We start from the raw sequence: 24,193 nt of genomic DNA, 5'->3' as shown, positions 1-24,193 counted from the left end.
TCAATGCTCTGCCTACTTTGGTTTACAAAAATACCTATTAGTTTGTAGTATATATTGATACTTCTGTTAAGACAGAAAATCTATTTAACATATGTCTCTGTTGCTAACTTTATATGTAGAAATAGAATTAATGCAAAACATGCAAATATGCTTGAAGTAAAATAGTGAAAAGAAAAATGAAAGAAGGATGTAAAGGATTTTTTCAAATGGTGGCTTTTGATCTATTGGTGACTAGTACACTCTATTTTGAACAGCTTTGACAACATGTTAAGGGTCAAATATAATAGAATAGGAGTAGATTAATATAGAAAAGAGAATATGTGGACAGTTGTGAAATACATTAATGAGGACTTGTGTGTGTGTATACGTGTGTGGGGGGTTAAGAAGTAAATTATTTTTCTACCTTTTTTATTATTGGCCTTGAAAAAAATAATCTGTAAACTATCAGTATAAAGTAAACTATGAAATGGTCTTGCTGGTTATGAAATTATGGATAATTAATCTCTATAAGACTTTTCCTCATCTGCAAAATGGAGATAATGCAGTGTCCCTCCTGGGGTTAATGTAGGGACCAAGGAGGACACGTGTTAAAGCCCCTACTGCAGTTTTGGTCACGTATTAATCAACATATAGTTCCCTTTAAAAATGGTAACACTTCCAAAGAAAAAGCAAGCTGGTGACAGCTCACAGTACATTCAGCTATATGCCTAGTAATCCTGAGACATCTATATGAGAGGACAGGTATCAAAGGTATTGTATAAATCAAAGGAAATAGACTAGAGCAAGAGATGTGCAATTAGGTAAATGTGTGCTAAAGTATTAGATTAAAACCACACTAGTCATGTTTTCTTACCTCTCTAATTAAATGTCAGTCTTGTTTATCCAGAATTTTGTTTATGTTCTTTTTATTCATACTCACCGGCAAATTCCATAAGGACATAAAAGGATGTCTTTTCTTCATTGTCTTGGCCAATACTCAACATAAAAACATGTTTTGTGAATTAATTATTATTTATTATCAAGATAGAAATCATACTGGGGTAGACTCACATTTCTTCTCCAGTTTTTCCTGAAAGGCCAAGTTGTTAGTATTTCCCCGCCCAAAGCAGGGAAGGGTGGACTAGGAGAGCAGGTTCCTCATGCGTTCAGCTTGGTGGATGGTCTCTCCTCGGCAGTGGGATTCTTCCTGATGCCAGCAGACAGAGCACTGCCCAGGGCCCTGCATCCCAAGAAACCCTCCATCATTTGAAACTGTCATAGAGTATGTCTAACTTTGCTATACCAAAGTGTCTTCTTTTTTTTTTTTTTTGAGAATATTATTCATGCTATGCTTAAGAAAATCTATATACACCTGCTCTATTTTCTGTGTAGTCTATTTGTGATCTGTTTTCTTCATTTGCTTTCTGTTTGAGAAGACTGAATATTTTAAAAATTACAATGTTTTTCTCCCAGGGCTGAGGATGAATAAAGGTGCCATCACCCCTCCCCGGACCTCTCCCGCAAACACACGCTCCCCGGAGGTGATCCACCTGAAGGACATCGTCTGTTACCTGTCTCTCCTGGAAAGAGGACGACCTGAGGACAAGCTTGAGTGTACGTGTTTCCTAATTATTTTACTTAATCATAGTCAGGGGTAGGAGAAGGGACTGGGTATCGATGAATTTAAATCGCATCTACTACAGTTGTATATTTTTTTGATAAACAAAGAGACTAGAGTTAGAAATAAAAAAATTTCCTCCTACTGAGGACCATACAGCTAAAAGGTATTAAGACTCACCTATTTCAGATTTTTATTTATCAATTTCCATTAACCAATATTAATATTTCTGGACTATGTCATGTGACTTTTTAAAAATGTTACTCCATTCTTTTGAATTGACAAGTTACTGAAAAGTATCCTTTGAATTGTTTTGAGAAAATATTTATTTCTAGTGTATAAAGAAGCTTTCCCGTAAGTGAGCAACAAAGTCCCCCATAAATGCAATCTGCACCCTTCATCCGTGGAAATCTTCACAAACTTCAGCACTCACATTCCCTTTGGCAGGGATATATGATTTTTTAAACACCAAACCACATTTGAATCTGGATATTATAAATTAAATAATAATTTTGTTTCTTCTAGGATGTGGCCGATGGAGAGAATTTTTATCTAGTTCAAAGAAAATAATAACTCCATTTTATAAAATATAGTGACTGAGCTCTCTCTGGTGGCAAACTATACTCATTGCAATGCAGGAAGATATTTTTTAAGCATTTATTCTAAACCTAAACATTGGATAATCTATTCTATTTCCAAAGCCCTTTCTACATTTAGTGTTGACAGCTTATTCGATAATACGATGAACTTGACTATATTCAATATTAGCGCAATGAATTAAAAATTCTTACTATGAGAATGACAATAGGATAATGCCCCAGCTTAAATATTTCTAAAACAAATGTAAAATGTTGTGATGGCTCAGAATTATTATTTGGAAGCCCTTTTAGTTTAATGTAATAATAACTTCTTAACATTTCTTTTGTCAGTAGGGATTTACAATAATGTCATTATTAAAGAGTCACACCTGCTTAGGTTATGAATAAACCATACGAACATCATCCTTCAAATATTTATTTATTATTCATAAATATCGAATATTTGCATTCAAGATTTATTTTGTATTCCTATGGATCTACAGAAATCTCTCTCATTCCAAAGTAAATATTAATGTTCAGTGAATTTCTATTGAAGTGACAGCCAGAGAGAAAGTTTGGTCAGGTGTTACCAGACCATGTTTGGGATGATTATAAAAGTATAAAGCCAAAGAATTATTTTTTTTACATCTAAGAATGAAAAAAGGTACTATCCATCCTCTCAAAATGGTCTTTGGTGTGGCAGTTTAATTATTTGTAAGTCACCTCTTAAGGTGGAGTTCCAAAGAAGCGTGCTTTTGAGTTTTCAGGGTGAGTCCTTGCACCCACATAACTTTCATCCACAATTGCAGGCAGAGTCTCAAATCAAATACGATTCCAAGCCACTTAAAGAATCAAGTCAGATTGACCAGCTGCTTACTTTTCCTCAGTGCTCTCAGCCCCTTCCTGTTGTCGTTCTGGGAGTTTCCCTCCTCTTTTTCACAGGAAAGCACTTGCTCACACAAGATTCACGTGCATTTTTGCTTAACCATTTTTTCAGACACTTCTATGAAGACGTAGTAGGACCTGATGTTCCACTATTATTTTTATCAGGTTCTTCAACATAAATGATACTCTGTGTCTCTCTCTACTACCTTCCAATTCAATGGTCTTCACCCGGGCTATATATCAATCAGAAATTTCTTTCTGAAAGCCAAAACCTGGCCCTTTCCCACATCAATTAAATCAAAATTTCCCTCCTCACCTCCTTCTTTAACAATTTACCATGTATTTTTGCCCTTCTGTAATTGCACACTTAAAAATTCCTAATATTTTTGCATTCTTTTACAGTTACATTAGTTTTTTATTAACTTTCAAGATTTAAAAAACACTTAGTAGTGGTTAGTTTACTATATACTTACTTCCAAAAGTGTTGTAACTTATTAAACACAGTAAAGAAAGAAATGAAGAAAAAACCACGACAACACAGAAATATATGTGACCAAGTGCCTAAAATTAATTTTTGCAGGTGAATTTGAATTTAGGTTACTGAATCCAGGTAGCTAAGCAGAGAGGAATACAGACACATTGGTTTAGGTCAGAGATTTTCAAGCTTCATCACACATCAGAATCGCCAACAGGGATTATGAACACATAACTTGTGGGGTCTCATCTCCAGAGTATCTAGTTCTGCAGGAACGAGGAAGGACCTTAATTGGGCCTTATAGCATCTCTCCAGGTGACGCTGATGCTGTTGGTCCAGAGACCACATTTTGGAGGAGCGCTGGCTTATGCGATTCCTTCTGTCCAGTCAAAAATCCATTGACACTGTCAATATGTGTTTGATATTTTTTTCCTAATTAGGAAAAAACAATTACATCATCATCAATGGTTATAAAAGTAATACTGTTCCCTCCCAAATAATATTTTATAAACCTATATCCCACTACCTGGAACTTTCTGTCTCCTCACTCATCTTTTGTGTCAGGCATTTACACAGTGTTCATTGCAGAGCTGACCCTACTGAAAAGAAAATAACAAACAAAAGTTCCCCAATTCTCCACTGATTACAGTAAGTCCTCATTTAATGTTGTCAATAGGTTCTTGGAAACTGATGTGAAGTGAAATGGTATAAAACATAGACAGGTTTTTTTTTTTTTTTTTCTTTTCTGATCAGTGATCAGTGTTGTAACAAAATGACATTGAGGGAAAGGCCATTATGTGAGGCTCTGCCATCTATTGTGTCACTTAAAGTTGCTACTTCCAGGAACCTCTTGCCAATGCTGAGTGAGGACTTACTCCATGAACCATTTCTTCACCTCGATGTCCTTAATCTAGTCCTAATTCCTCTCTGAGGACTTATATTGCCCTGAGGCTGTATACTAAGGAGAAGTTGTCTTCCTCTGGTGGCAGAGGCCCTGGGAAGTGTGCTTGTGCATTCGTGTGCACACACATTTTAGGGTTTGGGGGATTTCATTTTTGTGTCTCCGTGTTGTTAATCCCCAGCTATCTCAGCCAACTGATGGGGACGGACATGGTATCACAGCTGCTTTGCCCTCCCAAGCTTAACCCGTCCCACTGTACTCTATGGACCTTCGTTCTCTCTTTTAATCTCCTTCATTCCTCAAAGTCTCTGGCTTCTCCTCCATTTTATTTCAGCTCTTCTCATTGTTGTAAAACTCCAAGCCTTTTAGCTTTCAGGAATTGCTTTGATTCTATAACTTAAAACTCTGGAATTCCACGTTGACCACATCCAATAGTCATGTAACTTATTACTCTCTCACTTTTAATTTAAATATACCGTACATAGTACTTAAGAATATTGACTCTTAATTTATACTGACTGAGTGCAGACTTAATGCATTCAGATCTGAGTGACTGGGTATGTTAAAAAAAAAAAAAGCTGCCTCAGAATTCAGTTTTCTTAACTGTAAAACTGGGGGTATAAAATTGTATCTCTCATAGGGTAGCTATGAGGATTAGAGAAACTAATATTTGCTCACATAAATTTCTTGACATTTATTAGTTCATGTAACTTTGTTTTTGAGACAGTCTCACTCTGTCACTCAGGGTAGAGTGCTGGGGCATCATAGTTCACAGCAACCTCAAACTCTTGGGCTTGAGCAATCCTCTTACCTCAACTTCACAAGTAACTGGGACTACAGGCAGGTCTTGCTCTTGTTCAGGCTGATCTCGAACTCCTGATTTCAAGTAATCCACCCACCATGGCCTCCCTTTCAGATTACAAGCTACCACACCTGGCCTTGTGTAATTTTTTTTAAGTGAAATAATAAAGATAACTCAAAAATTCTCGACCCTTGGTCACCTCACTGCCTCTTGAATTTGCTTGCTGACTTTTGGCCACTCATACCTTCAAATTTAAACTGATCCTATAGTCCTTGGTGTATGATGTCAATTTGTTTTTCCACACTTAGTTTCAGGCATCCAGTTTATTTTCTCATATACTTATGGGCAGGAAGTTAATGAAATAAAAATATAAGTCTATGGATTATAGATCTACTCAAAACGTGTAGCCAGTGTTTCTCTTAACTTCCATTGCCTAGATAAAAGTTATTCCAGAAGCTTTAGTTTTTTCAAACACCCATCTGTTTAATTTTCATCTCACTCATATAGTATCCTTGTAACTTCTAACCATTCTTGCCTAAAACCTGGTCACCTACTACACTGATATTTTCCTGTTTCTCTTCTGATTCCTAGAGAAAGAGTGTCCTTTTCCTCATATCAAAATACATACAATTCAGATTCTTCACTTAGCACTGATAAACTGATGTGGCTCCACAATTAGATCCTCTCCTGCTTTGTCAGTCTTCCATCTGGCACAAATGGTGTGGTCCAATCACGTGGTCCAGCTTCCACTCATCAGACCAATCTCCCCTCCTGCCATTGCTTATAATGTGCATTTGCTAGGGGCATTCTGCCCAGTCTGTTTTTGGCTCAGTCCTTCATCATTTGGATTTTCTTATATCAGGGGTCCTCTTGCCATTTCCTAATGGGATTTATTTTACTTTTCTTTCACATACCCTTGAACTCTGTGTAACAACTTGTCCTATAACCTAATACCTATGTGTGTGAGAGCATGTGTGTTTACCAGTTAGATGCTCAATAAATGATAGTTAAGTGGGACTGTATTAAGGTGAATCAGAGCTTGAGAAGATAACAAGTAATATGAATTACTTAAGATATCAAATAATATTAAATTTATTTATACTTGAATGTTAAAATGCCTATTATTTAGATTAGTGTTTGTCAAGATATTAATGACTTAGTAAGTTTCAAATTTTCTTACATTTTTGAGAATGGGTCACTAAAGAGAAACGAGTAGGAAAATATCCAGGAAAAATGGATAATGGACAGGCAGATAATGAAGAGCAATTTGAACACTAACGTAGCTGCTATGTATGGTATTGACCTTAGAACCACTGAAACATTGAAGAGACCCTCAAGTTCATCTAGTCAATGTTCCTATATTTAAAGGTGAAGGATTGAAAGCCCAGAGAGAGTGGTTATTTATTATTCTACTAGTTTATCTAGCTGTAACTAAAATCTATGAGCTCTGACCTGTGTAGCACTCTTTTTATTTTGAAAGGGTGTCTTTTATTTATCGTTTCTGCTGTGGAAAAAAGGAAAAAGTATTACTCCATGATGGTAGATGTCAGACACTCAAAGCAACTAGTTTTTTCTCCTCTGTTAGTTTATTAAGTAGGCATTGAAATGCATAAAACAGGCAAAAAGTCAATTAAAGAAATTCTAGCTTAAATGTCTTTTAAGATATATAAATTCTAATACCCAGTAACAAATTCTACAGTAACATGTTCATATTAATAACATATAATGGCAAGCACAAAAATACCATGGTAGATAGAGTAGGCTATTCAATGAGAAAATAGACAGAAACTTGAAATCTTGGAATAGAAAAAAAATTAGATATAAAAATTACACTTACCTTGCATAATATGCCTTTGCTCTGATCTTTTAACTAAATACATGTGTGGGCACATAATTGTTTCTATATAAAGTGAAATTACATGAGCATAAAAATAGAAAAAAGTGGGTTAGACTAGCTTGGAGCTTTGTAGCAGGTACCCATATTTGGAAGTTACCATGTTGACAGAATGATTTTAACACTGGGCTTATTTTACTTTTGAACCTAAACAGTTGGGTGCCTATGTTAGATTTAAAAATAAGGTCTATTTGTTCAATAATTCACCTGACTCTGGAACTTGACTTTTACATATTAAGAATAAATAATGTTATTATAAAATTTAAGGATTAAACATTAACTTTATTATTATTCATAAATATTATTTTAATGGGGAAGGTTTTATTATCTTATCAGGCCCAAGAATTTTGTTTTCCTTGGAATATAAAAAAAAAATGCCTTACTTGATTAGTTTCCTCCAGTTCTATAAGTAATCAATTCTCAAAATTTCCATCATAAATTCTGGTTCAGAAATTTGTGTTCTTCATTTGTTCTTGAATCTTTCCATAGATAATCACTTTACCCCTTCAATTTACCTCCTCTCTCTTGTGGAATAAAATTATTTGTATATACATTCTCTAAGACAGAACTTTGCTTATTAGTTTTTTCATTCTTTATCTGTTTCCTACCTTCTTTCCTTTTTTCTTCTGTCTTTTATTCCACATCTGGGATATGATTTACACGTGCTGAATAATTTTTTCCCACTTTTTCTGTCTTTCTTTTAACCACATAGAGAATCCATTTTGTTCTCAGCTTGAGCCTTTATATGTTCTTAGTCTTATCTGATGGATGAAAACTTTCCTTTTACTTATAAGGTTTTTCCCTTCCTCTGCTTTGTTAGCTTCTTCAAATTACTTTTTGTAAGAGGACTTATTGATTGTGGCAGTGGCTAAAATTCAACAGGCAAATCCAAGAATAGGTGAAGTGGCCGGGGGTCAAGAATTTTTAGCTGGCATTTATTTTTTCCACTTAGAAAGCATGTAAACTAAAAAGAAAGAAGGAATGTACGGGGGCAAATTTTAGTTTAGTAATTATTAAAATAGAAACTGTAAAATATATAGCAAAAATTAAAATGTTCCCCGTCTCAAACCATACCCAAAATTCACTCCCAGAATTACTGCTTCTAGGAGACACAAAAGGATACTGTCTACAAGATGTGATTTTTGTATAGAACATAAAATTACACATAAAGGAATTCCAGAAAGCAAATGTTTGATAAATTAGACTTTTATTAAAATTATGGTTCTTTGGTTCATCAAAATTTATACTAACAGAAGGAAGAGTCAAAACAGAGTAGGAGAATATATTTGTAACATAAATCGCCAAAAGTACTTAAATATAAACTGTGTGAAGAACTTCTAAGAATTGATAAAAAGTGCACAAACATCTCTCTGAGAAATTGGGCAAGAGACTTTAATAGACGATTCACAAGACAGGATATTTAGTTGTCCAATAAAGATAAAATTAGCTCAATCTCTCTACTAATCAGGGGAAGTCAAATTAAAACCTTAGTGATGTACTAGCGTACACCCACAATATCAACTTAAATTAGACAACTGGCAATTCTCAGTGTCAGTGAAGAAGTGCAGCTTCTTAAACTCTCTTAGATTGCTATTGAGAGACGAGTTTTGTAAAGCCACTTCTGACATCTGTTTGCAAATATCTACTATGGCCCAGACTTCCTCCTGTTGGTCTGTACCAAATGTTCACCTAAGCATAAAGGCCGTGTAAGAAGGTTTGTAGAAGTATGATTTGAGACAGCCTAAGCATTACTAGAAATCAGAGACTGTAGACACCAAAATATCCCTTCAGTGTAGAATGACTAAATCATGATTTTTCATATATTGAAATACTATGTAGGGAAGACAATGTGTGTGCTGATGATCGCCAAGAAAATACAGATGAAGATCACCAGTGATGCTTTGTAAGGGACGCTAAATTCAAATGAAGGCATGAAGTCAAGATAGTGGGTACCTTTGGGGAGGGGAGAGGATATCACGATGTGAGAGAGGGAAAGGGGTTCTGTTTTGTTAGTAATATTCTATTCCTTGACATAGAGATAATGAACATTGTTGTGTTCACTAAGATAACTCATTGAATAATTTATTTCTCTGTAAGTGTAATAGTTCAATAATAAATTCACTTTTCTAACCAATGTTAAATGCACAATATCATTGGGAGAGACAGAGAAACAAGTTTCCTTTTAACCCTTTGCTTTTAATAAACCAGGTTATTATTTTTAAGTGTTATTGAGGAGCCCACAGAATCTCTGAGAGAGGCAGAAAACACGTATGAGAGGCTACCTCTCCAGAAACCATATCCAAATTAACTACTGGATTGAGCTGGGGATAGGTTTTTACAATTCCTTTCCTTGTTCCTGGCAGTTAATCCTTTCTCTCAGTGGCCAGCTAACTCTTGCCACTTACAAAGATATTTTTTGAGTTTCTGCTGTGCTAGAAACTCCTGAAATGCTTAGGAACCACATTTTATTTTTAGATTTTATTTTCCTCTCATGTATTGGGTATATGGGAGGAAATAATAACTATGGTTTGCAAATAAACATACAGTAGTTAAGTCCTTTGACTGGCCTAACATAATCTCCTTTAATTCAGTAGAGACACATTTTTTTCTTACAGTTTAACACCTTTAACATTTTCTGTTTGCATCTTGCAAGAAATAGAACATCATGTTAATTTGGTACATTTGTCCTCTTTAGTGACATACAGACATCTTTTTCATCTTCTGATGATAGCTTAGAATTGGTGAAATGCAACAGCTATTAAATACAAAAATAATAATTAATTACATATATACATTCAAGGTTATCCCTCCTAGTTATCAATGTTTTATTAATATTATAAACCTCAGACATCAAGATTCCCCAGGAAATTATACAAACTCTCCACAAACCCTCTGTTCCACACTTCTGTTTTTACAGCTGCATCATTCTTTTGTTTACCTCAACCCTGCACCTGCAGCCTCTGCCACAGCCTGTGAGGGGTGTGTGAGTTACACAAGGGCATCCCCCGGCCCGTCAGGGACCTTGGCTTTCCTTAACCTACTAACAGACAGCCGGCATTCTCCTCTCTTCCTTATTTGATCAGTTCAAAGATCAGTTACCCTATGAAACGCCATCTCAGATTTAAATAAATAAACCATTCTTACCATGATTATAATGATTTAGTCCGTGTTCGTATCCTCCATCAGAAAGAATCCCCTATTTCGCTCTCCTTCCTCCTCCATACTGCTTGAGGTCAGTGGGTTATATTTGTGTCGCGACATATGGCTTTTGATATGCAGTTGTGCACATCACCTTCCTTAACTTTCACAACCAACATGTGTCTTATGGCAGGCTGACTAATCTCATCTCGCGGATAAGAAAGCAGTGATTGACAAAGCTCACCTAATAATGGATGGCTGTTTCCAAAATATAATTGATTTAGAAAATTCCACGTCAGTTGTTTATTCGTCTCCTACCTGCCCTGTAATATGCAGACCATGAATATTTCAACTTCTCATCTTTTATTTTTGAGTTTCATTGAATGATCGTGTAATAAAGAGTTTGAACAAAAACCAGTGCTTTTAGTGTCTCCTAGGTACAAACAAAATTTGATAAAACTATATCTGATATCCCATATACTTAATGATTCATTTCTTATTTAGCACTCAAGCTAAATAATTTGCTTTGAGCAGGGGAGGAATTTAGTATTTGTTTTCAAAAGAAACTAAATTTTAAAGAATATGCTTTAAACTAACATTGATCTTACTTGCCTATAATCTTTTTTTAACACCTCTTTTATTCTAGTTATGTTTCGCCTTTATGACACGGATGGGAATGGCTTCCTGGACAGCTCGGTAATTTTTTTCTTCAAATTTTCTGTGAAAATTTCAAAGAGGTTTTTTTTTTCTTTCCCTGAAAAGTGCAATGAATAAATTTATAGCTATTACCACAGAAGGCACACATAATATAATTTACATGTACTCACACAGCACTTTTATCTTTTGACTTTTTTGAACAAGATTGATCTCAGGAAACTGCTAAGATTGCGATTGCTTTATTTTGAACAGGTCTGCTACAAAATCATGACTTTTTCCCCCCTGAACTAAACTTAGATTAAAAAAAGAAAGACTCCAACATTTTCTGAATAAAACATAAGATAAGCTTGTGACCATTGATCTGGAAAGAAGGAAAAACTATTAGTGAAATTTGACACTAAAGAAAATATTGAGGATGCAAGTATAATTTAAAGAAATTATATGTCAATTTAATCATGTCATTATTTTCTGACGTTTAAAAAGTATTCCTGGACATGCATGTGGACAAAATATATTTATATATTGCTTTAAAAGACTTCCCTTTGTCAGGTTCTCCTCACATTTTATGCAGTTTATATTCCATAGTTTTAGTTGTAAAAAACAACAAAAGAAAAATATCTCTGTATGATTAACTCAAAATGATAATTACATATTTATTTTATGCGTGATCTATTGATAGCTTTGTTAGCTCTCAGAGTTATAAAAAGCAAATTCTTAGTTCTAGTGTTTAAATCAGTGTATCATATGAAAGTCCATCTCAGGTTCCATCCAATAGTCCTTTATATTTGTTAGTAACATATTTTACATATTATTTGCTGTTCTATCAGGAAAGATAAAAGTAGTAAGGAAAAGTGTCATATTCTGGAAATTTTGAAGTGTACAGGTGCGTTTAAAAGTACATGTTTTGATACATTAAATGATGACTACCTGTTGTGTCTGTTAATGAGACAGTTTCTCTCCTCCCCTGATGGACCTTCCTATGGCAGAGCTCCAATTGACCTTAACAAGCTATGCAATAACTTTAGAGACATATTTATGTAACATTGAGTAGAATAATGGCATATTAGCTTCTCCAGAGAGAGAAAAAATATACAATTCCTACTCTAGGAAATGATCACCACTCTGAATTGATGCTGTGATTGTGGGATTTCTTAGGTTTAAGTCTCAGTCATTTTTCAAATGCCATTATTTTTAAGTGCCTTGTAGTGTTCTGTTTCCATTTTGAGGTATCAAGCTACGTAATAAGTTTGCTAATTTTCTGGTGCCATTTCACAGCTTAGGAATCTAGATTTTTTTCTGGATATTGCAATATGCTTACTGTAGCATTCATGACTATACTAATGCAAATTATATTTAATGTAGATTTGTTTTATTTAGTGTTTCTGTTACATTAAGTTAAAAGAATGTTTCTTTTCTTTCTTTCTTTCTTTCTTTCTTTTTTATTAGCGACAGTCTCAGTTTAGTGTACTCCATAGAGTGCTATGGCATCACAGCTCACAGCAACCTCCAACTCCTGGGCTTAGGCGATTCTCTTGCCTCAGCCTCCTGGGTAGCTGGGACTATAGATACCTGCCACAACACCTGGCTATTTTTTTATTGCATTTTGGCTGGGGCCAGGTTCAAACCTGCCACCCTCAGTATATGGGGCCGGAGCCCTACTCATTGAGCCACAGGAGCCACAGGAGTCACAGGTGCCACCCAAAAGAATGTTTCTTTATTAGATTTAGCCTTGAGATGGTAGCTAATTTGAAAATTCAGCCAACTGTTTCTTTGTTTGGTCTCTGGCCATTTTTGGTTAACATATATGATAGATTACTAGCAATGTTTATAACTATATTCACAATATTAAAAATGAGTTGAAATAAATTTATTTATGGTTAAACAAATAGTGGGGGTTTTTTGTAATTAAAGGTTTGCATTTAATTTCTAGAGTTTTCTCTTGTGCTCTAGTAGTTTTCCTTCAATGTCAGATTTCATATTGTACCTTCATAAGGCACTTGTATTGGTGCCCTAAAGGTGTAGCAGTTTATTCATTTAGGTGAAAAATAGAAAGAAATTTTATAATTTAAAAAGTGACCACTATGTTTAAGAATATCAGTTTGTGTATGTTGATCATTTGTAATATGCCAGACAAGATAAGTGTATTTTACATGATATTAGGTTTAATCTTTGCAGCAATTCTACAAACTAAGTAAGTGAGAATATTCATTTTACTGATGAGGAAACTGAGTCTCAGAGAGGTGAAATAATGTGTCTAATGTCTCATGTGCCTACATCATAGTCCACCGGAAATAGTTTCTATTCTTACAACTTAGCCACAGCCACAGACTGTGACCCTTGTCACAGTATATCAAAGCAAAAGTAGAATAGATGTGAGATTAGTAACACACACACACACACACACTTAATTTTAGCCTCTAGTTCTTGTTAAAATTTGCTAAGCTGTAATAAGTACATTTATATTTGTATCATTTCTGCTAAAATCTGTCTTATGTAAAGAACATATTTATATTTTTCGAGGAGAGAGGCTGTAACTTTCATTAGTTTCTAAGAGGGACCCATGGTGCCCTCAGAGTCAACCGTTTTTATCATATTTTCTTCTCATTTCATGAACATTGACGATAGACTAGAGATTATAGTACAATATGTCTTTGAAGCCTTATTATTCTTTTATGTTCTTATATTTTTAGTCATACTATGAAATGCCTTTTTTAAACTTATGTCCTGGCTATGTATAAAATTACAGGCACTTTACAAAGCTATATTTAATCTTTTCTGGAGATTTAAGATAGAGAAAATTGAAACATTAAATAATTAGATATGAGAAATGTTTCAATTTATAGTGAAGCCATATGTATTAACTGCCAGTTCTTCAAAGAGTTGACATTTGAGCATAACAATATGAAAATTCCAACTAAAATTCTATCCTCTCTCAAAATAAACTCCACATCTATTTAGCCTCCAGACCTTGATCCTGAGTATTCTTTTAGCAGAGCAAATTGGCCAATAAATGACTTGAGCAGTCAATTTATGTTTTCAGTTTATCAAAATAAATAAACCTCTCAGCTGTCCTCAGAGGCTTCCTTCCACAGTTCCACTTCTGCTTTCAAGCAAAGGGTCAGGCTATTCAGTGATTTAAAAGTCACATCATGTACAAAAGTATATGTGCTCCCACATTTTTCAAATAATTTTTCCCCATAGAAGACAATTTTTCTTGGTATAGTTGTGCCCTCTCCTGGTGAAAATTTCTAGACAAAGTAAAGATGAGTTTACATTCAGGCTGCTTTTTTCTGTATAGTCAGACCTGTGTGTGTGTGTATGATCTTATATATGTACAGGATTATATAAAGTCAATCATATAATTTATTTAATTTTTTCCCTCTCTCTCTCTCTCCTCCAGGAGCTAGAAAATATCATCAGTCAGATGATGCATGTTGCCGAGTACCTTGAATGGGATGTCACAGAACTGAATCCAGTAGGTATATGAATGATTTAACTATTGACTAAATTTTGGAAAACCTATTTTCTTTCTTTCTTTTTTTTTTTTTTCTGTCTTTTCTGGAACCCTTGTGTGTTACTGTAACTTGATTTTGGCTTGAAGCAACTCTAAGTTACTGTTTCCAATCAGAAGTCAAATTGGATTCTGAATAAGATAATAAGATATATGTGATATTCTGAAGCTCTCAGAAGTAACTTTTGCATTTTTCTTCTTGGAGATTATTTTAGAAGGTGGTGTTATATACATGGGGATAAGCAGAAGCCAAGGTCATGTATACCATAAAAGAAGATGATAGTTTTCTATACACATACATTGTGTTATCTTGTGTCTATGTGTTATCTAATGCTTGGAACTCTCTGATGTAGATACACTATTATTTTTCTTTTGTGGATAAATAAACTGAGACCCAAATATATTAAAATTACTTACCCAAAGCTCTGCAGCGAGTTAAAAGTCAAGCCACAGATTTTTAACCAAATTATTTAAAGAAACAGTATCTAACTATGCTTATAAGACCATAAAGATTTACAGTTTTGAAAGAGTAATATCAACATTTCAACATTATTCATATGTATATCAAACCATACTTGATCAGCAACTTTGACTTTGGCCACAATTAATATTTTGAGGAAAGTTGATAAGAACTATGGATATTAGTTTATTGAGAATCAACTAACACGTACATGAACAAAGCAAACACAAATAAATTTTATTTGAGTGGTTTGGTGCTCTGCAAGAATTGTAGAAGCCCATTTGTTAGACTGTTGCTCACATACATACGGTCAAGGGAACGATGATGGCATGGTTACGCGATGCAGTAGCGTTTCCCTTTCTTTGTAATTTAAAGCCAGAAAAGCACAAGTTATGTACAAAGGAGAGCGCTGTTCTTATTGGGATTGGAGATTTTTCAGTGTTAGCTCAACTGATTTTTCTTACTGTGCCAATGCCCATGCTCTGCTGCTAGTGAGCGGTAGACTCATTACCAAGGTTGCAGTGACATCCAGAATGAGAAAGTAGATGGTAACATGTATTTCATTCACTGCTTGATTCACCTTCATACTATTTTCACTGGAATCCAAGGATTTCTTATAATGAATAGTGCTATTATTCATTCTGGTTATATTAATCTAAAGCAGGGTTCTCTTATTCTATGCACCTGTCTACCTGGGGAACTCGTTCCTCTACCAGTCAAGCCTGCTTGTTCTCAGTGAAGGAAGTAGGGAGTGATTTTTTTCCTATCAGACTTCAAAACAGAAGTGGGTACTAGCTCTTGGATGTAGATTTGACAAGAAAAAGATCAGGAACCTATAGGAAGGGGACAGTGGGTGGCTGAGAGCAGCCTGTGAAAGTGCATTGGTCGAATTCTCTACTGGAGAATATATATAATAAACTACAGCATAATTTGGCATGTGTATTACTAAAAAATTGGTCACTATTCTATTTGAAATAATAGAAAAGATAAAATTCTGGCCTTGTGCATGGTGTCTGCTGTCAAGGGAAATGCCTTCTCTTGCCTAATGCTTCAACAGCTCTCCTCATTGCAAACAAATGTATACAAAGCAGATTCCTGATTGGTTTGCGTACATGCATGAAGAAAAACGAACATACGAGGTTGATCCTAGTTACTGAGGGAAGACTGAGATGTGCTTGGAAGGAGATTTTAATCCAACTAACACAGGCTTTAACGTTAGATTTATTAGGTACAAAAATGAGAGCATCAGCCATCTGAAACAGATGCCCTGGGTTTAACTTCTCATTTATTCATTTCCACTGGTTCAACTGCCTGATTTCAAGAGGCAGAGCATTTGAGCCATGCAGATCTTATGCCATGTTGCCACATTCTAAATAATTTCTCTGAACTTTCTTTTATTTTGAGAATAATGAAATTATTCCAGCAACATTTTTTTTTTTTCTAAAAAGTTTCTTCTTTCTGAGTTCAGGTTATGGCTATGACAGAAAATAATCTGATTTTTCAATATGGTATTTCCTGAAGGAAGACCCCAAATCACTATGCACAGGACTGTTTAGGCAAATAACACTCCTATCAACAAATTAAATATTTCCTTTATTATATCATATTCACATCTTTATGCTATTGTTCTCTGCATATCTTTCCTTTTTCCAAAACCTGAATAAAATTTCTACATTATGCAAACATGGTGAGTTCCTCTCTTCTCTGGAATTCTGACCATGTTTACCATCTTGGTGCCATTAGACAGGAAGTACTTTGTCTCTTCAGCAGGCAAGCTTCCTAGGTTTGTAAGTCATTGAGATTTTCCGTTAATAGTAACATCAACCTCTCTATACAGCACTTACTATGTCTGCTAGGGGCTCTTGTATTTATAATACATTAAGTCATTTAATCCTCACAATGTGCCCCTTTGAAGTCAGTAGTGATAGTGTCCCCACACCACAGACAGGTAAATGTGTTACAAATAACCAGTAAGAACATTCTGAACTATTATGTGCAAATCATCTTTCAAAATTCGAGTTTAATCAAACACGATTTGATCCTTTAACTTCTTGGCTCTATTAAGTTCTGACAAGCAATTAAAAGCAACTTAATTCCCTTGCCCCTTACTACTTAGCAAATAATTATTTGAGCTCTTTGCCATGAAGTTAATTTGTTCAGACATTTTTTGGCATATATATGAACCTAAAACAATAACCTAGGGAAAGTAATTAAAGACCACTTTCATTCTTACATTAAAGATGACTTCTTGTTTGAGCTGTGTTCGTTGAAAAAATATTAAAAAGTTAATCACTTATTTCCAAAAGGTGATAAGTATAAGTAGCCAAGTTTTAGAAATCATAATGAAGTCACTCTTTTCTCAGTAATAGGATTAATGTTGTACTGAATTACCAAGACATTTATCCCTATTTAACTGTTAGTCATGATTTTTATAGCCAAATTAATATAATGATTTGTGATATCATATGAAATTTATTTCATTGATTCATTGTACATTTTCCTTCATCTGCTCTACTCCAGATTCTCCATGAAATGATGGAAGAGATTGACTATGATCATGATGGAACAGTGTCTCTAGAGGAATGGATTCAAGGAGGAATGACAACAATTCCACTTCTTGTGCTCCTGGGGTTGGAAAATGTAAGCATTTACACAAAGGAGGGGGACCTGGTGGTAATCAGTGAGGTTCTCTACTACGCATTTGGATTATAAATTGATATGGCGATTTTCCACCTTTCAGTATATTGTTAGTGCCTGGAACTTTCAGTAAGTATGCCATGGCGTCATTTAGCAATAACTCCTTATGTAATAGTGCTTACCCCAAACACAGCGGTTCATTTTCAGTATTACCTTTGTATTCAAAAAATAATTTCTCTCTTTTGCTTGCCTGTACTTAAAGTGAAATCTAGGTTTTCCAAAAAAAAGGTAGTGAGTTCATATCAAAAGCAAGAACTTTTGCGACATTATTGTTTTCTGTGGCCCTTGTGGTGCTACATTCCATTCAATATTCCCCCTCCCTATAAAGAGAATCTATTTTACTGATAACCAGTACTTATAGAAAGCAATTATATATCTGAAGCAGTTGAGAGGAAATTATGCGCGCGCACACACACAGGGTGCCAAAAAATGTATACATAGTTAAAGAAAAGGAAAAACTGTATTAAAATTGTAATACTCAAGTCACATTTGACTTCTGCAATGATAAAAGATACAAGATACAGGCCAGGTGAGGTGGCTCACACCTGTAATTGTAGCATTCCGGGAGGCCAAGGCAGGTGGATTGCTTGAACTAAGGAATTTGAGATCAGCCTGAGCAGGAGCAAGACTCTGTTTCCACTAAAAAAAAAGAAAGAAATTAAAAAAAAACAGATTCAAGATACAATAACAGGATAACAAATGTCATTGGTACACACTGAGTATTACAATTTTTTTTCTTTTTGAGACAGAGTCTCACTATGTTACCCTGGGTAGAGTGCCATGGCGTCACAGCTCACAGCAACCTCAAACTCTTGGGCCTAAGCGATTCTCTTGATCCAGCCTCCCAAGTATCTGGAACCACAGGCACATGCCACAACACCTGGCTATTTTTTGGTTGTAGTTGTCATTGTTTGGCAGGACCGGCATGGACTCGAACCCACCAGCTCTGGTGTATGTGGCTGGTGCCCTAGCCACTGAACTACAGGCACCGCTCAAGTATTACAATTTTAATACAATTTTTTCTTTTCTTAAAAATGTGTCAACATTTTTGGGCACCCTCTTCTATATATTTTTTAAAACATAAATTGTTCTTGCACGTAAGAAATATCCTTGTTTAACAGCCTATGGCATTTTAGACACAGTCAATGAAGGAAAATAAAAAAATACTAATAGGTGATTCAAAGGGAATAACCTTAAAATAATTTATTAAAACTAGAGATAATAAATATTATTGTAAATATATTTCTATACTTTAAAAAGTAATGAAACTATATTTCCTTGTACCAGATGTTTTCATACTGCCCATATAGATTAGATGCACATAATTTACTACCACTTTGTAATACCTTGTAATATGCCTTTATATTATAGGTATTTATTTACTTGTTCATGCACGTTATGACAAAAGCATTATTTAAACCACACTAGTGGGAGAAAACAAAAAGAAAACTGACAAAATGTTAACATCTTAAGGTTTAATGTACAGCAACAGCATGCTGAAAAATAGTTGTCAGAGGGCTCTAGTCAGAACGTTCCAGTCATAATGGCTCCCAGAAAAGGAATTTTATGTTTTTAATCTATATATTGCATGTATATATGGAAATTCGAGTACGAAAGAAGAAGGAAAGATGCAGGAACGATTAAGCAAATGGGTAGCAGCAGAAATTAGAGAAAAGTACAGAAAGTTAGAATTAATACCTGTATTTTAAATGTCACCAAAAGTTTTATTTATTTATTTATTTTTTATTAAATCATAGCTATGTACATTAATGCAGTCATGGGGGACAGTGTGCTGGTTCTATATACAATCTGAAATATTTTCATCAAACTGGTTAAGATAGCCTTCATGTCATTTTCTTAGTTATTATGTTAAGACATTTATATTCTACATTTAGAAAGATTCACATGTACCCTTGTAAGATGAACCATAGGTGTGGTCCCACCAATCACCCTCCCTCCACCCAGCCTCCCCCTTCCCCATATTCTTTGTTTTTCTTTGTAAACTGTTTAGAAACTTTTTCAAATTTAATTTGTAAATTTAAATGTTTGTGAATTTGTATAAATAGCATGGATAATATATCTACAAATTCATATGCATTTAACTAACAGCCTTTAGTTAAAAGATAAAAATATATCATTAATTTCTAGGATAGCGGGAAGTTATTTCAATTGGAGGACAATTCTTTGCTCTTAACATACACTCTGTTCCTTAGGTGTAATTTACTTAATATGTTTTTAAATTTGTATTTGATGTTTTTAGTGAAAAGGAATTTTGGGGAGCTAAACAGGAGAAATCAATCTGTGTTCCAGAGCTGTGTTACCAGTGGTTGCCACTAGATGACAGAGCTACATTATTTTAACATTTAGAGGGAGTACTTTAAATTATAAAAGATTGGATCCTCCTCCCCTCCCACCCCACTGCCCGCCTCCCCGGAAGAACAAATGTGAAAAAAGAAATTTCCCTTTCTTTCACATTTTCTTTTTGAAAAGAATCAGCCATCCTTATTTTAAATTGTCTTTTAAAAATATGTAAGCCACGCAATCATGTGTAATGATCCCCAAAATAAAGCATTTATTTTTTAGAAACAGCTTTTTAATTTTAAGGCATGGTAATTGTTTTAAAAAGCTGAGTGACACCAAGACAACGGAGTGATGAGGGCCTTTTTTAGTAATTGAGATTTATTTCCTAGCTGTAGGCAGTTAATGTGTTACATTATTACCTGTAGAGAATTTGATCCATGGTGCAATTCCCCTCCCCTTTGCTTATTAAATTGGAAATCTAGATACTGTAGCTTGGAATCTGACCACTTATTGCCAAGCCTGTCTTGTTATTCCGTCCTATATGCTCTTTTCTGTTGTCAATTATGAGCTCGGGGAGTAGATTCTAATTGATAGTGCATGTTAAATACCACCGTGTATTTGGCAGTGACTGTAGTGTCCTAGCCAAATTACACAGAGAAGAGTGTTGTCCTTGGAGAGTAACCTTCACTCCTAGTGTAAGAGGCAAGTGTTATGATTTCGTTGTAGTTTATTTTTCTCCATTAACAGAAGTTACAAGGCTACTTTATTGAAGAATATCTGTTTTAATAACAAAATCAGGTCTGTAATCTATTAGGAATCAATTCTATACCAAATGCTAGAGAGTAAGAGTCATTTCTTTTCTCTTACAAGGGGCTCCACACAGGCTATAATACCCCAAATGAACTGATGAGACAGGGTAAAAAATCTTAGTGCCTCCTACATGTGATAGAAAACTGATAATTTGGATGGCTTTTTGATTATGATGATCACAATAAAAAAATTATACCTAAGACTTATTTGTTCTTCCTCAGTGAATTTTTCATTGAAAAATTATTGTTAGTAAACATCTTTTTAAATGTATATTTTTGTTTTTAAGTAACTGTATTTAGCAATAGACTCTGTTCCACTAATTAGAAACTGTGTGTAAAAAAAATACATTAAATAATTTAAGCTTTGGGACCATAGGGTCTATGTCGCAACTGCTCAGCTCTGCTGTTATAGTAAAATTGTACCCACAATGTAAATGAACCAGGGAAGTTATGTTCCAATAAAACTTTATTTATAAAAACAGGATGTTGGTCATAATTGACTCAATGTCAAATAATAATATGCTAACTGCTCATGTATTCTGTCAATAATTTGCTAGGTTACAAACAGAAAGAGTTTTAATTTATTTTTAATCATCCAGGAGAAATGAACCTGATACCTTTTACTTTGCATAATCAGACAACCACAGCAAGGCATGATGACTAATGGAGAGATAGCCTAGGATTACTGAACTTCATCAAATGATCTTCTTTGTGGTTCCATTATTGACTAAGTAGGTCATTTTGTGAGTGGCAGTTGCACTCTCTGGAAAAAATGAAAAGAAGTTAGTAAAGAACATGCCTTTTCTTTTCTCATACTCTTTCAGGTTAAACATTTCTTTTCTAAGACAAGAAAAATAATGCTTTGACTTCTGAAATCCATAATTTTTTATCACTAGTGAATTTCTCTATAAAAATTTCTTTTCAGGGGCAGTGCCTATGGCTCAAAGGAGTAGGGTGCTGGCCCCATATGCCAGAGGTTCAAATCTAGCCCTGGCCAAAAACTGCAAAAAAAAAAAAATTCTTTTCAGGGATGACATGAATTCATATTGTCATTAAAACTGGAATACACAATTAAGCAGTAGCCTCATTTGAAATAAGGATACCTTAACTTCTTAGTGGTAGGTTGCTGTGCCCACATCTAGCCTATGGATGGTTTTGAAAGGATTTATATTTTGATATCACAATAAGTGTGAAAAAAGTTCTGGTCTTTAATCTCCATATGTAATTTAAACTTTCCCTTAAATGGATATGGTTTAGGATACGTTCTCCTTCTTCTTCTTCTTCCTTTTTTTTTCTTGGTCTGATTCCATTAAGTAAAATGAAATGTGTTCTCTGATGAAATTTCTGAGTGATGGAGTAGAGAAGAGGATGTATTTTTAGTAAATTAAATAGTATTTAGGAAACTGATGTTTCACACTCTAATTTTAAAAATTGCAATTGAGTTGAGAGTTTTTATTCTGCTGTATAAATCACTCAATCTAGAAAAGTGTTATGAAACTAGATGAATACAACAATTCTTGAGATTCAGGATTAGGTGATTCTAGGAAAATGACTATAGAGTATTACCTGCTATGGAGTTTGCCCTTGAGCCTCAGTAATGGCGGGGTTCCAGCCTGACCCCTGAGAGTGCGGTGGAGACACAAGCAGTTGATTACTCTCTAACCAGAATTTTAAAACTTCTCTCTTCATTTTCCTTGCCTTGACTTAATGCAGCTCACCTTTTTGTCTAAAAGAATAGTTTCTTTCATATTGTTATAATTTTTTGGAGAGCTTGAATAAATAAGTATGTAATTTAATGGTCCTTAGTGTGTCATGAGTTAGAAGTGACCGGCAATATTATGTCTTCTGTATGTCAGGTGGAATACTTGTAGGGGGTAGAAGCATTCGGACCAGGGTGTCACTAAAATTTCTCGTTAAGGTCTTCTGAAAAGAAAATAATACTTACAACGTCCTCACTGACTTGAACATTTTATGTGATCTTTGAAGTATTTAGGGAAAAGCTAAAACTTCAGAGATCACTAGGATTATGAAATAGGTTTCAAAACGTTCCAAAGAGATTCCTTCCCTTTGAAACATCCCTTTGACTTCCAGGGAATTGAGAATTGAGGAAGACGGAAAGCTCCTTCTCAGCACAGACTTGTCTAAGATTCATTAAGCATTTCTCTGTCACAAGCACAGAACTGGACTGCTTCATTATAACAGAGAGGGTTATGTCTGGTAATGAAAAAATATATATTTTTTTTTATGAAATAAAGTATAGTCAGACATCAAATATCCTTCTTAATTCTTTTGGCTGAAACACTGATATGTTGCACAACTCAACCCAATGGCAGGAATAATATTTGCTGTTTATGTAACACCAGTCTTCTGAGGAGCTCAATTAACTTCACGGGTATTGTATAATGAAACAACCTCACACCACGGCCTGGGAAGGGAAAGTGGGTGCTTTTATTTCATTAGAGAGAAAGATAGAAAGAAGGTGACATGGCTTATCCACAGTTTCATAGTAGGCCAGAAATCAAATCTTCTGAATTCCCTGTTTATTTATTTCTTTTTCCTCTATAAAAAAAATGAATTCCTTTCTTGGCAATAAATATTTATTTGCAATAGAAGTACTAATAGGAAGGGGCTGTATGGGCTGACAGAATATCAGAGACAGATTCTTCCCCTCCACCACTAAGTTTACAATCTAAATTAGACAAACAAGACAGGACATGAAAATACAGAGAGTTGGAGTATAATTTCCACTGCTGAGAAATAGTTGGCTCCTGGTTTCAATTTCTTCCTTTAAAGAAGTCACATACATATTTCATCCCTTGCATATTTTGGCAATATATCCGGCCAAGAGCTAGAAAGCTATTTAATTTGTATTTTGGTAAAGCATTTTATGCCTGGGTAATGGATTTGTATATCAGTTGCAGCCTGTAACATGGCTAAGTGTTCTGATTGACAGAACACCCACGTTCAGACTTGTTTGTTTTTTTGATAAGGAAAATGCCAGCTAACTTAGTCCATATGTGCTCTTCAGAGGATGAAGCTTATTCACATGTAATGGACAATCATTTAAAAATAAAATGGCAAGGTTCTGAGAACAGTAATACATATGAAAATTAATTTTTCCCCTTTCTTCTTTTATTTAACACTTTTTAAGTATTTAACTGTTAATTTTAACATTTATTATTTAAAATATAATCCCATATTTAAACTTTCCACTTCTAGAAATTTACTTTTTATTTATGAGAATAAAAATTTAAAAATATAGATAGTTTGGGAAATATAGAAAAATTAAACATATAAAGTTTAAACATTGTAAATCAACTAGAAATCTTTTGATTCTTGCAAACCAGAACTGGGTTCAGAAATTGCTATGCAGCCTATTTCTTAAGTTTTGGAAGAAAATAGAAATGCCTAAGTCTTCTGAAATTCTCTTCTTGACACCTTCTGGATAGCCACTTTTGTTGAGAACTTATTAGTTCCTTGTCAGAAAG

At 34.5% G+C, this 24,193-nt stretch overlaps 1 protein-coding gene across 6 annotated transcripts in view; it reads left to right on the top strand.

Moving 5' to 3' along the window:
• The window catches only part of DGKB (diacylglycerol kinase beta), a 694,453-nt gene that overhangs the window by 190,779 nt on the left and 479,481 nt on the right, over positions 1-24,193 (top strand). For all 6 annotated transcript variants that reach the window (XM_003782718.2, XM_012811488.1, XM_023519015.1 and 3 more), the window contains 4 exons: positions 1,453-1,593; positions 10,917-10,966; positions 14,328-14,402; positions 17,419-17,538. In XM_003782718.2, the coding sequence (XP_003782766.1) occupies positions 1,453-1,593; positions 10,917-10,966; positions 14,328-14,402; positions 17,419-17,538 (386 nt within the window). The remainder of the gene's footprint in view (positions 1-1,452; positions 1,594-10,916; positions 10,967-14,327; positions 14,403-17,418; positions 17,539-24,193) is intronic.

Source organism: Otolemur garnettii, unplaced genomic scaffold (assembly GCF_000181295.1).
Source record: "Otolemur garnettii isolate 467f Iridium unplaced genomic scaffold, OtoGar3 scaffold00005, whole genome shotgun sequence".
NCBI classification, from domain to species: Eukaryota; Metazoa; Chordata; class Mammalia; order Primates; family Galagidae; genus Otolemur; species Otolemur garnettii.
Note: the sequence above shows the minus strand (reverse complement) of the source record. Positions and strands in the feature narration are given on the sequence as shown.